Source organism: Rissa tridactyla, chromosome 7, assembly GCF_028500815.1.
Source record: "Rissa tridactyla isolate bRisTri1 chromosome 7, bRisTri1.patW.cur.20221130, whole genome shotgun sequence".
Lineage (NCBI taxonomy): Eukaryota > Metazoa > Chordata > Aves > Charadriiformes > Laridae > Rissa > Rissa tridactyla.
The window spans coordinates 21206964-21220247 of NC_071472.1; the positions used below are offsets into that span (position 1 = coordinate 21206964).

At 35.7% G+C, this 13284-nt stretch overlaps 1 protein-coding gene across 1 annotated transcript in view; it reads right to left on the reverse strand.

Annotated features, from left to right (window-relative positions):
* Positions 1 to 484: 484 nt before the first annotated feature.
* LOC128912498 (sodium channel protein type 1 subunit alpha) overlaps positions 485 to 13284 on the reverse strand; it is a 68775-nt gene continuing 55975 nt past the window's right edge. The window contains exons 21-26 of the mRNA XM_054208499.1: positions 12083 to 12364; positions 4907 to 4960; positions 4429 to 4566; positions 2624 to 2728; positions 1998 to 2268; positions 485 to 1653 (exon numbers count right to left, since the gene is read on the reverse strand). Of these exons, the coding sequence (XP_054064474.1) occupies positions 485 to 1653; positions 1998 to 2268; positions 2624 to 2728; positions 4429 to 4566; positions 4907 to 4960; positions 12083 to 12364 (2019 nt within the window). The remainder of the gene's footprint in view (positions 1654 to 1997; positions 2269 to 2623; positions 2729 to 4428; positions 4567 to 4906; positions 4961 to 12082; positions 12365 to 13284) is intronic.

The following is a 13284-nucleotide window of genomic DNA, read 5'->3' on the forward strand; positions in this document are numbered from 1 at the left end:
CTTAATCCCCTTCCCCAACAGAAGCCCCATTTACAAAAATAGTCACATATAATAAACAACATATGAATAAAAATAAGATGAATCCACCAACACAGATTTTGTAAAAATATGATGTATATGGCAGTTGAAATGCGAACAGTGGATACAGTTACTGTATTGTTTTATGCTAAACACACAAATACTTTGTTTGCACCCCTTTAACTGGTCCCTACAGTCTGAGTAGCCATTTTTTCTCTCCTCTTCAGCAGTGTCAGCTGGTAGTGAGAACAGTAACCTCCTGTCAAGGTTGTTTCCCCATATCACAGTCACAGTCACTGACAAGGGGTCACTGTCTTTTAATAGGCACTGACCTTTAATGAACAGTATATTTGTAAAAATTGTCAGTTTGGCATAGACCTCCAGCAGGAGTCCTGTTGACACAAACACACGATCCTTACAGGCTAGAACTATTTTGCACATAGATGATTTTGCTCGCTAGTTGATTTTATTTCTGACCACCTTTATCTTCCTTTTCATGTTTTTCTTTGACTGGCCTTGTTACGTGATCATAAGAAGGTGGACAAACTGCTGTTGATGCAGTTATATCGGTTTTCTCTGTAAATGAGTTTTCATTTAACTTGTCAATAAGGATTTCATCTTTCAGACCCAGACCAGCGCCTCCTTCGGTTTTATTTTTGTTATAGATGAAGGAAGCTTGTTTTACTGTTCGTTTTAAAAGGTGACGTCTGTAAGCCCGTTGAATAATGACAGCAGATACCTCCTCCTGTTTTCGTTTTAATGTGGTTGTAATTGGTTCATAGGAAGCTTTTGAAGGATTGGATGCCATAAACCGATCTTCCATCTGTATTCTGAGGGCGTCCATCTCCCCACTTTCCCCCAAAACACGCTTTGTGAAAGCAAACAAGATGTCAAGGCAGTGAATTCTGTCGCCGCTTACCATGGGCAGATCCATTGCAATAAGCTGGACTTTGTTTGGTTTGGGTAGATGAAGAGGAGGCTCGAGTGCTGCTGCAAAATCAGACAATTTCTCAAATTCCATGAATTGTGTTGCATCAGGATCAAACTTCTCCCAGACTTCGTAGAACATCTCAAAGTCATCCTCGCTCAAGGGTTCAGCGCTTTCTTCAGTAGCAACACCAAAATTCTCCAAAATCACAGCAATGTACATGTTCACCACTACCAGAAATGAGATGATAATGTAGCTGACAAAGAAGAAGATCCCAACAGAAGGGTTGCCGCAGTCGCCTTTCACAGAGCTCCCCGGATGGGCTTTGTTAGGGTCACAGTCTGGCTCCCCACTGTTAAGAATTGGGGCGAGCAAACCATCCCAGCCAGCAGATGTGGTAATTTGAAAGAGGCAGATCATGCTGTTGCCAAACGTTTCAAAGTTGAACATGTCATCAATCCCAGCTTCCCTCTTAACATAGGCAAAGTTGGACATGCCAAATATCGCATAGATAAACATGACCAGGAACAGCAGCAGACCAATGTTGAACAAAGCAGGAAGAGACATCATCAAAGCAAAAAGCAGAGTGCGGATTCCCTTAGCGCCTTTAATGAGACGCAGAATTCGACCGATTCTGGCAAGTCGGATCACTCTGAATAGTGTGGGGGACACAAAATATTTCTCAATCATCTCAGCTAAGAACATACCTAAAACAGAAAAAAATAAAACCAAGACACATTAACACTTAGTCTCTATATCATAGTAGAAATTTAGAAAAATAGTTTTAAAATTGGTGGTTCTTTGTAGCAATTAAAGATGTTCTGTAGATTCTGTTATATCAGTTATACATAATATTTGTAAGTGCAATATATATTGAATGATTAGAACAGTTTTGATGGTACAGTTAGGTAAATTATTACATAAAATGAAAAGTTGCGTGACTTAATTGTAAACCTTGCAATGGCAAAGGCCAACCATATAGCTCTATTTGAGTAAAAGTTCACCTTATAATCATTTTACCCTCTTTTTAGTTTAAAAAACCAAGACTTACCTACTATTGAGAGAATGACAACTACAAAATCAAAAATGTTCCATCCTATAGTAAAGTAGTAGTGGCGAAGTGAAATTAATTTCAGGACACATTCTCCAGTGAAAAGGACAATGAACACCAGGTTTATCCAGTATAAAATATTTTCCATTTCTTTACTCTGGTCGTCAGTTTCTACCATCATGGTAACCATGTTAAGACAAATAAGAATCATGATGCTAATGTCAAAGACTTGCTGTGTCACAAAATCAAAGACCATGCCTTGGAATTTGTTCTGAGGGGAAAAGAAAAAAAGAAACATCCAATACAAACTGTAATTGTTTTTCTCTTCCTGTTAGAAGAAAAATACATGCAGTTAGGCCTATAAGACTTCAATCAAAATGTAACTAGTGATCTTGAGTAGGCAAATTAAAGTGAATACAGCAGTTTAGTTCAGCCTCCTTTGTTTGTATAGTAACACATAAAATGGTTGCATGGGAAAAATAAATTTTTTTACTGTGCTTACATTTTTGCTGACTGACACACTAGTTAATGATAATTTTCACAAGGCATATTTCTGCTGTCTCTCTATCAATAAAAATGAGCTGTTTGTAAGTAGCTATTGGTCTGATGTATATAAACAATTTTACCCCTGGTCTTGGTATAGGTTTTTGTGGCTTTTTGGATCCCAGCTTTTTCATTGCATTGTAGTATTTCTTCTGCTCTTCTGTCATAAATATGTCTTGACCTCCAAAGTAAAAACATGAAATCAGAATTGGTTATAATCACATTTATATGCAGTGTTGAAAAAAACTCTGAGAGAGAAATGTGATTCATTTGTTTATTTCACAAAAATCAAGAAGACTGAATTGGGAAAAATGTCATATCTATCAAATGCAGCTGTCTGTAATCTAAGCATTTAGTCCAGAAGTTGTCTGGACATCCAGTACTGTATCTCACAAAAAACACTAATGCAGCGTTTTTCTACAGTTATTTTCCTTGAACTCCAAGAAATCCTTTTCAGTACCTCTCTTCTTTTATAGGAAGAGGTACAGTAAACAGCATCTGAAATAAGCTCAAATAGTCTGGGCTGCTTAGTACTGTCGCTTCTGAACTGCGATTTTAGTGAAAAAAAAGAAGCAAACAAAGTCAGGTTTTCAATACATGAGTAAGTTAGTGCTTTAGGTATCTCTACTATAGCAATCACAACATTAGCATTGGGATTCAAAGTCTTCAAGGTTTTCGAGAAGATGGATTATCAGACTTTGGAGAAACTGAGCTGAAGATTGAAGCACTCCTGATACTGTTAACAGCAAAATGCTCTCTTTTAATTCTTTCATCTTTATTAGCTTCCATGTTCAATGAAGTTCTGTTTAGCAAAAACCAGAACTGGCCTTTGGAGTCCTGACAGTGAAGATAAAGAGAGAATTATGGGTCTTTCATGGCAACCTAACCAAAATGCATTGCCCATAGTAACTTTCTTGTAGAGACAGCTTAAATGAAAGCCCATCAGACTCCACATACCTCTTGAAGTAAATTTTTCCTGGATAAAAGATACTTGCAGACATCTCTAATTCCAAGAATGTCTATGAACACACAGGACTGAATGCAGTCCTTTGTGGACGAGTGTTTGGGAAGCTTGAAGACATGGGAATGCACGCACCATACACTGGACAGGCTCCCTAACCATATACCTCTTAGGCCCCTAGCATGTACGGCTTCCAAAAATCTTAGCATCTCTCATTAGTAACATAAACCCAAAGAAAGTGATGGAAGTCCAGTAAAGTAAAATGAAACTAGTAATTCATAGCTGGTTTTGTCCTTTGGCTTTCATTACCTTATCTACTTACAGAAAATAATTTTAAAGATGAGCATCTGATAGTCAGACCGTCTCTACCAGTAAGATTATCTACATCTGTACTATGAAACAATAAAAAAAGGCCCTGAGGTAGTTACAAATCACTCCTGTTCTGTAGAGATTGTTCAGTGCCACAAAATAGAACTTGAATACTTGGGATCATTAAAACAGCATCTGTAGTAGTGTGATGAAATAATGCTTTATTTTTCCTAACCAGGTATTTTTTTTTCTGTCTGATAGAATCATTACAAATCAAGCAGAAAAAAAATCAAGAAATTATGAGTGTTTTAATGTAGAGGCCTAAATCACGGGTTTGATTATGTAAGGAGATTTCATGGAGTTTAGGCATGGAAAAGCAAATGACTTGAGGAAGACTAAACTGGACTGGACATTGAAAACAGCTGGGTCTGTCCCATTCACTACAATGTAAAATCTTATGATGTTAATGCATATTACATATTTGTTGGATTTTATATCCTAATATACTTCAGCTTTTTCAATTTTGAACAAACCTTGGGTGTACATTCCATATATCATGCACGTGCAAAAATGGAATATTTCAGAATATTTTTAGAAGAGAAATGAAAAAATACTTATCTTCTTTTTTTGCTGATTGAAGTTATCAATAATGACACCAATGAACAGGTTCAGGGTGAAAAAAGACCCAAAAATTATAAAGATGACAAAATACAAATACATGTACAGGTTGTCTTCATACTTGGGTTGCTGTAATACCTAACAAAAAAAAAAAGAGGGAAATATCATTCCTAAGATTTCATGTGAAAATTTCAACTGAACAAACAGCAACCTTGGGCAAAATGTCCTTAATATTTTGTGTTTGGACAATACTCCTGTCACTTTTATCAATGCATTTGGTCCATTCCATCTATTACTGACAGCATGTGGCCACTTGCATTCAGTTTTCCACAATTTTGTACAGCAGAATCTCATATTAGTTACTTTATTTCATTCTATTGTATGGATATTAATTGCTTTTGGAAGATATATAAATACACACTTGTTGATAGACAGACCTCAAGAAAAAAAGATAATTTAAAATATTGGCAGTACTTACATCTCTTGAGTCAATTGCTGCATACATAATATCCATCCAGCCTTTAAATGTAGCCTGTAAACAGTACACACCTGTTTAAGCATAGAGCTTGAAGACCATTCATATAATTATTTCCAGCAACTGAGTTCAGCACCAGGAATAATTAGCATAACATAAGATTTCTAGATAATTTTGTCTCTTGGCTTTCTTCATAGCTGCTCATCAAATACACTGCTGTGTATCTGCCTATTTCGTCTCTATATGAACATTTTAAGCAGTAAGCATAATTAACTTATTTCTAATTATCACAAATGATAGAATGCAGTGTCATTTCAGTGGACTAAATTTGCATCAAATCACGTCAGCTGCAAAGGCTATGTACAGCTGAGAAGTAGCCTCGTGTAACGGAGATGCCACCAATGAAGATGCCACCAATGACGTGTAGTCACTCCCTCTCATATCAGTCAGAAAGGTGGCAACCAAAGGGAACCAAAAATTTGATCAGCTCAGAAACAGTATTTTCCTATCAATCAGAATTTGGAATTGTCTATACTTTGAACGACTTTACCCGATTTAGTAATTCTATTTTCACGTTAAATATATTTTATTGTGTTTTACATAGGCTAGATCCCTCAGATATGTTCTGAGATAAACTGGTAAGAAGAGGATGTGTTTTATGTGCATCAAAGATTTAATATGCTTCATAGATGACAGCATGTAATGAACTTTTATAGCTATTTCCTCTGTCCAAAATCTGTAAATTTTTATATTTGACAGTGAGGTATAGATTGCTTCATCTGAGTGTTCCAAACCGAAAGTAATTTTCTCTGTTGTAGCAATTAGTTCTCTTTTGACTAGGCAACATCTCCAAGCAGAAATCACTCAGGTTTTAATCCAGTTGTGCCCAGAATGAAACAAAGAAGTGAGAAAGTTATCTGTCGTTGATCCCTGTTATAATCTTGCTAAAAAAGTCTGCAGATCATTGGTTCTTTCATATTCCTTGCCATAGAGACCAGTTGCAGAAACAAGTTGGGGATGGAACACTCTTCATCCACGGTTATTGCTGCATCTCCATCATCTTGAGGTTTCATTTCTAGTGGAGGTTTCAAAAAGGCTTTGCTTATGCAGCACATAAAGCTGTTGGCACCATCCTGAAGTGAACTTAAAATGAGAAGGAATTATTTTCTTAAAGGAAAAGAGGTCCTTTACGCTTTTGAAACAGTGGAATACTAAAAAGAGCATGATTATCCTGAGATGCAAATCCAGTATGCAACAACTTTCACATCTTGGGACCAACACAGAAAATATGAAATTCAGGCAACTTACAGTACAATGGTGAAATCAAAGTGTAGAATTAGAGGACCAATAAATCAACAATAAATCTGAAGCAAGTAGAGGTCTCAGCTGAAGAATTTAAAGTCCTTGTGGAATATTCGGACTGCAAGGGATTAGGAGAGGTAGGATCAGCTTTATTTATGCAGTTCCTGATACATGTTTAACCTGTTCTCAAAGACCTTTAATGATAGATATTCCACAACCTCATAAAAATATTTATTCCGGCACCTGTCTTCAGTGTTTCCTAATATCTAAATCCTTCTGTCACCGTTTAAGACTGTCACTTGTCATAATCATTACATATCTGGAGAACGGAGTACTAATCATCCTTTGTGCAGCACCTTTTACTTGTTTTCAAACTGATTGTTTCTGCCTTTCTTCTTTAGGCTGGGATCACTGTTCCTTCAGTTTTTCCATGTAGATCTTGCTTTCCAGAACTCCGATTATTCTCATTTGTTTCCTCTGAGCTCTCTTCCACTAGTTCATCTCTTGAAATGGTAACCAAAACTGGACTCAGTATTTCAGCTGAGGTCTTACAAGGTCTAAATACGGCAGGATGATTGCTTCACGTCTTACAGACGCTACTTGTGTTTCTGTCTTGGTACATTATTTGCATTTTTTTGGAATGTCATAACTTAGGTTGAAATCAGCACTTCAACCTGAAACACTAAATGCAAATAATGGGCATACTTTTACTTCAAAAAGATGATGCAAATGATGGAGTGGCTCTTCTGCAAAGCATGTGCTGTTGCCTCAGATTCAGACACATGATGATCTTGTACATCATCCTCCAGGCAAAGTGGAATTATTGGGTTTTGTGAATTTATTGGTGCAGCCTAGACTAACTAGAGTGAGTGGAAAAAACCAGACTAATTTTAAAATATTAAGCTCCACCATCATCAGTAAAGTACTCCATTAGAAACAGACACTACATTTCAGCTAGCACTAGGAAAAAGATCTGAAGAACTGAGCTGTTGTATGCTTATCATTTTATTAAAATTATCATATTATTAAAAAGGCAACTTGAAAAGAGTATGGGGGTGGAAAAATAAAACATACTACTATCTTGCAGTTCAAAATACCTAAAGTAATATGAGTATTTTCCACAATGAGTTTCACAAAACTGTAAGATAGTACTGTTATTGAAGAAATGAAGAAAAAAACAATCCCAAAACCTAATTAAAATTAAGTCATTTTAATAATAAAATATACTCCCTCATCGTATTACTTGTTTTATTCTAAATCCCTCCTGAAAATCAGTAAGAATCAGGGAATATAATCATCATTATGCAAAACCATTTACACTAGTTGAGAACTTAGCTGTGAGAAAATGGATTCTTAATTCCCAAAGCAGAAGCATCAGTTCAGCAGGAGAACTTGAAATTTTTAAATAAATTGCTCGAACAATATCAAATAATGGAACTGGAGGTTCAGTGTCAAGGCATCACATTTAGTGAAAGAGTGTTATTTCTACTGCATTCAGTAGGAGGTTGGGCCTAAATTTATCTGCAACACTTTTTCTTTAACAGAAATAAGGTATTATTTGGGCATTTGTGCATACCGAATACAAAATATCACAGAAATATGACTAAGAGATTAAATTCTTAGTCTCCTTTTTGTATATTCAAATATAAAAATATATTGTATATTCTCAGTGACACTAAATCAGGAGTAATTCATTGATTTCAAAGATTACAGCAGTGTAACTGAAATCAGCATCTGTTCCAAAAGTTTTTTTCCCCGAGGCAATTTGAAAGACATACAAAGGCAGATTGAAATGTAGTTCAAAAAAGCAACAAAACAAAAATTCCCCAATCTACTTTACTATTGTTAAAAGTACATGGACTTTCTTCCCTGAGGAATAATTTCTAATAAAGTTATAAATAATGCTGGAGTTTTATGACTCCATTTCTTTACCGGAATAACCACCAGGAATATTCACATTCCCTTTTGGACATAAAATAGCATCTTGCTTTTAAAATGCTAACCTGATGGAACTTTGAAGCCGCCCTAATCTTATAGCCCTAGAATTCAGCTTCTGATTTTTTTACCCTACAATTCACAAGATATGTTTTCTTGTTTATATTAGCAACAGCAGAATAAAATAACGTTGTGCTTTGAGACCCACTGGTTTGCCACATTTTTATCCTGGTAGGCAAGATATACGCTCACCAGCAAGGATAAAAGCAGGCCACCATGAGATTTACTTACCAAAGAATCCAAACATTACGCTCAAGTTAAAAAGGCATAAGGCCATAAAATTATCAGGGCAGATGCCACATCTCTTTGTGTACACCAACCTCTTCCTCTTCACTCATTGATGCATGAAAATTGTGAAAGGAATTTCTCCAGCAGATCTGTCTCTGCTTTCATGCTTTTCTTTAGGGACAGAGAAATACTCAAACAAGTTCAGACCAAGAAATGAAAAAAGAAGTTTGCAGATCCACATAGACGAACATTAGCTACGCTGGATCATAAAAGAAAAAAATTCTTAGAGAGAATGTGTACTTATATGACCAATGGCATGAATGTTTACACTCCAAATTATGTAAGAATTTTGGAAAATAGTCTTTGAGCAACAAATTCTATAAAACTTGGTTATGTAAATGGCACATATTGTTAGCCTGTATTTTGGGGCAGAAAGAATTATAACATTGGTAACAATACTAAAGATTTTCCACACACACCCATCCCCCAAAGAAAAAAAAATACAATATGCAAACCAAGAAATTAATTTATGTTCTTTTCTTAGGTCCCTCTTTCCAGAAATTCATTCCCCATCATCTCCAAGGAAACTCAGGAAAGAACTTCTCAGAGAGTTCTTTTTGCTTAAAAAGCCACAGCCACACATTTCTTGTATATTTTTTAAGGATAGAATATTTCTTTCTGAAATTACCCCACTTCTTTTGAGTATTTCTGTGTGAAATATCTATGTTTCTTTTCTATATTACTCTTAAAAAAGAGGGTTTTTTTCTGCGATGAGCAGACCCATATACTACCAGAAAAGGCTTTTCATGATTCAAACCAAAAATTGTTCATGGGACTCGTTTACATCTTTCCCAGTGCCAGGGTTTGGAATTCTTTTGGCTTGTTTTCATTTGGATTTTTTCTTGGCAGGAAAATGGTACTAGTTCCAGTAGTATTCACTCTGGACAGAAAACCTCGGTGATGCAGAAAATAAAGATTAATCCTGTATTACCTATAACCCAGAAAAGCTGAAGGGATTTACAATATTCCTCTTTGACTGGCTCAAAGGACATGAGTCAGAGGGTAGAATGGGGAATGGAAATAATAGCAGATTGTAAGAGGCAGCTTTCTGTAGTTAGTTTCTAGCTTCCTGAAAAAAGGACCTTGTATCTGTAAGTCATGCATTGATACTTATCACTGATTTTGTCATTAGAAAAACCCCATTGACCTCTGTGGGGTTGTTTTCTAACATCCATCACAACCTGTCTGTGCCTGAGGTTGTTAAGGTGGAGAAACAAATGACTTCAGTAGACATTCCAACTTAGCATTACGGTGTTAAAAAAGGGCCATTAATGTTCACATTGGGTGCACAGAAAACATACCCACTTGCAACCATGATTTTTGATTCTGATTTTTCAGGCTTAATACCTTATACCAAATACTCAGTTTCAATAGCTTTATTTTTGTTTCTGACATAGTAATGCATACCTCTAATTTCTGTATTTATTTATCCTTAGTGTTACTACAACCTGATTAGGAAAGGGAGGGAAATCTGGGGTTGTGACATACCTATTCATTTCTCATATTTCTTCTGAACACAATGGCTTTAGAATCCTGTTCTAGATTGTCATCAAAAACATTTTATATATCAAATAGAAAATCACCTTATAAATACCTTCTTTGATTGAGAAAGTGATGTAAGAATCTGAAACATTTATGAATTCTGGCCTTTCTTGTGTTCTTCAAGGTGAAAAAAACATAGCTTCTGCATATTTTAAAGCATTAACAGAAAAACAAGCTGATATTTTGCTTTCTCTGCCCTAGGGCTTTTATCATCCCATAACTGCAAAATCACTACCAGCAGCTTACTTACCAAACCCTAAAAGATGCAGGGCCAAGTGTCTGTTTTGTGGAATGACAGAAGTGCCCCATTTTTTTCTGGTATGTCAAACTTTTACAAGCATTTCAGTAATACAGAAAAGATGAGTGGGGTTGTCACTGGCATTCTACTCGCACAGAAAAACCCCATCCATTAGGCAAGCCTTTGATATTGATGCAAAATCTCATATTGTAGATACTGCAAAAACAACTGGCTTGTCCTCCCATGAGAACTAGGTCCCTCCATGGTAGCTCTAGATTTGTTTTTCCTTTGGAAGCGTGGAAACAATTGGCAAATTTCTCCCAATTTTCTTCCCAGAACAATCCAATAATTTAAGAATCTAAGTCTTCATGTAAGAAATATTTGTTGCTTTTCAATGAAGAGAAGACGGAATAAGCTATGCATAGCCGGGACACCGAAATATGCATGACTGCAAATAGCTGAGGGGTGATGTTTGTGGGCAGAAAGCCAGAAACAAAGGTACCTGGCGTTATCCCTGTCCCACAAGGGACTAGGTTACTACTGGAAGAAGAGTTGCAAACCACTTGGAAAGAGTTTTGTTGATGTCTGTTTTCTCCTGAACATGTTAAATAAAGCATTCTGCCCCCTACCCCAACCCCCAGGGGATTCTACGCCAGTGGATTTCAAAAATAAGACAGAGAAAAGAAAGATTTAAAGTTGTTCCATAAAATCCAATTTTCTTATCCAAATCAATTTGTATTCAGTAGTTAATTTCTTTAATACTGACGGTCCCTCTCTGCTCTTTCCTGATGTGACAGTAAAGTAAATTAAATAATTAATCATAGTGAAATTTAAATTGTTAGAGTTATCAGTCACACAGGTGAGATGCTGTATTAGCTGGGAGAGGCGGTTCGCAATGCTCAGAACTATTGTTTTAGACCCTGTGCAGGACCTCGTCAGTACCACTGCATCATGTTAAGGATTTGCATTATTGAGATTTCTTATGCCAACATAAAAGCTATAAATCTATTTAAAAACTATAAAAATGAGAACTAAGATTCTGCAGAATTAGACAGTAACCTCAAAAAAACAGAGAGGTTGCTGAATGCACACAACATAGTTTAGAGTCCAGCATTTTTTTGATTAAAGCTGCGTCAGATTGTTAGCTACTCCAAAATACAAAGATAGTGTTCTGAGGACACAATTTTGGCTAGTGAAAACATAACCTTATACTATCTTTCTGCATATATTTTCTTCCTTCTTTTCTTCAGGTTTTGCTACATAGACTCCACAAGATGGTTATGCACAGAAATAGCAGGGAAAATATTTCATCAGTTATAGTATCTAATGATATTTTTCTTTTGTTATTTCTCTTCCGAATGAGAAATTGCTTCTTAGATCACCTAAGTCTGCACTGGTGGCAGTCACATCACCGAGATGGGATTTCCTACCTGGAACTCTTCTCTGCGACTTAATCACACCAATGCAGATTTCTGATTTTCAGCAACAGTAAAACTTGAAGTATTCAGATAGCTGAATACCACCATTCCTAGGTACTTCTAGAAACTTTTAAAGTTAGAAGGGGCTGGAGGACTAAGGGAGCATAAATAGAAAGAATAGCACTTGTTCTGTCAGATGTCCTAAAAATTCCTTATTCATCCTAGTAGGCTCTACTTGCTGCTTACTATGAAAAGAGCAGTCAGTTAGCAGTGCAGCGGTATTACTAAGACACAGATAAAAATCATCAGGTAACTAAGTTCTCTGTCTTTTTGGCTAGAAATGCTTTTCACTATTACATATAAACAGTAAGAGGTATATAAAGAGTGATCACTTACTACTTGAAGTAAAGATAGATACCCAAATCCTACATTATCAAAGTTTACTTTCACGTTTTTCCATCGGGCACTTTGATTGTTTTTTATGAGTTCCTCGCACTGACTAAAATTGTTGATTTGGTCGACTTCAAACCTTTCATCAGTTGTGGTGTTAACACAGTAGTAGAACTTCCCAGCAAACAGATTTACTCCCATGATGCTGAAAATTAGCCAGAATATAAGACAAACGAGAAGCACGTTCATGATGGATGGAATTGCTCCTAAAAGGGCATTCACAACCACCTAGTACACAAATACAGGGGGAAAAAGAAGAGAGTGTAAGAATATTTACAGCAATAAAAGTTTGTATACTGTTTTACCAATGCTTAATAAATGCTTGTTCAGAAACTAATACTATAAATGTTAAAGCAGTACATTAATAACTGTAGCATTGCATTGTTCTTTTAAATGCTTAACATCAGAACATGTAATGAAAGGAAAAGTGAGAAAATTAAAATAATTGAAGAAAAACAAAAGAGAAGACCTGGTGGTAGTAAGATGAAGCCTGACACTGATGTGTTCTATATAAAAAAGACAAATGTGTTAAGTATAAATACAGACATAATAAAATTCTAAAAATGCATCAAATCATAGCTTTAAAATCATTAAAGAAAAATGGCAACCTGTAGATCAACATAGCTTTGAAATTTAAGCTGAAAACACAAATGCCATGAATCTAGAAACTAAGCTCTACATTAAAAGGATTATGCAGGAATTAAATACATATCTTTATTGCCTTATTGTTCCATGCAAGATTATAACAAAGATTTATTTCTTTGTATAGAAAAGCAAGACAGTTTTGCAATATGTGTCTACTTGAATCAACATAATTTATTTCAAGCTCCAGTCTTATTGTTTCATGTATTGAGTTTAAGTCAGTCATACCCTTCGTTTCGCTAAAGAAGGTCATATATCAAAGACACATTTAGGGGTTTTGATTTTGCATTTGAATGACTTTTGGCCGGTTGCCTTCTCAGTCCCTTGCAGGCAAGATGTCAATAATTACTTATGTGGACAAAAAGAGTCTTTTTCTGATATATACAGTAATTAATCACATGTGTCTGTCAGAGCTATGAAAACTTTTGTGGTATTTGTTTGGCTAATAGCTGAGCAATCATTTCTCCTTAAGTATCCAATACCAGATCTCATTTACAAGTTATATT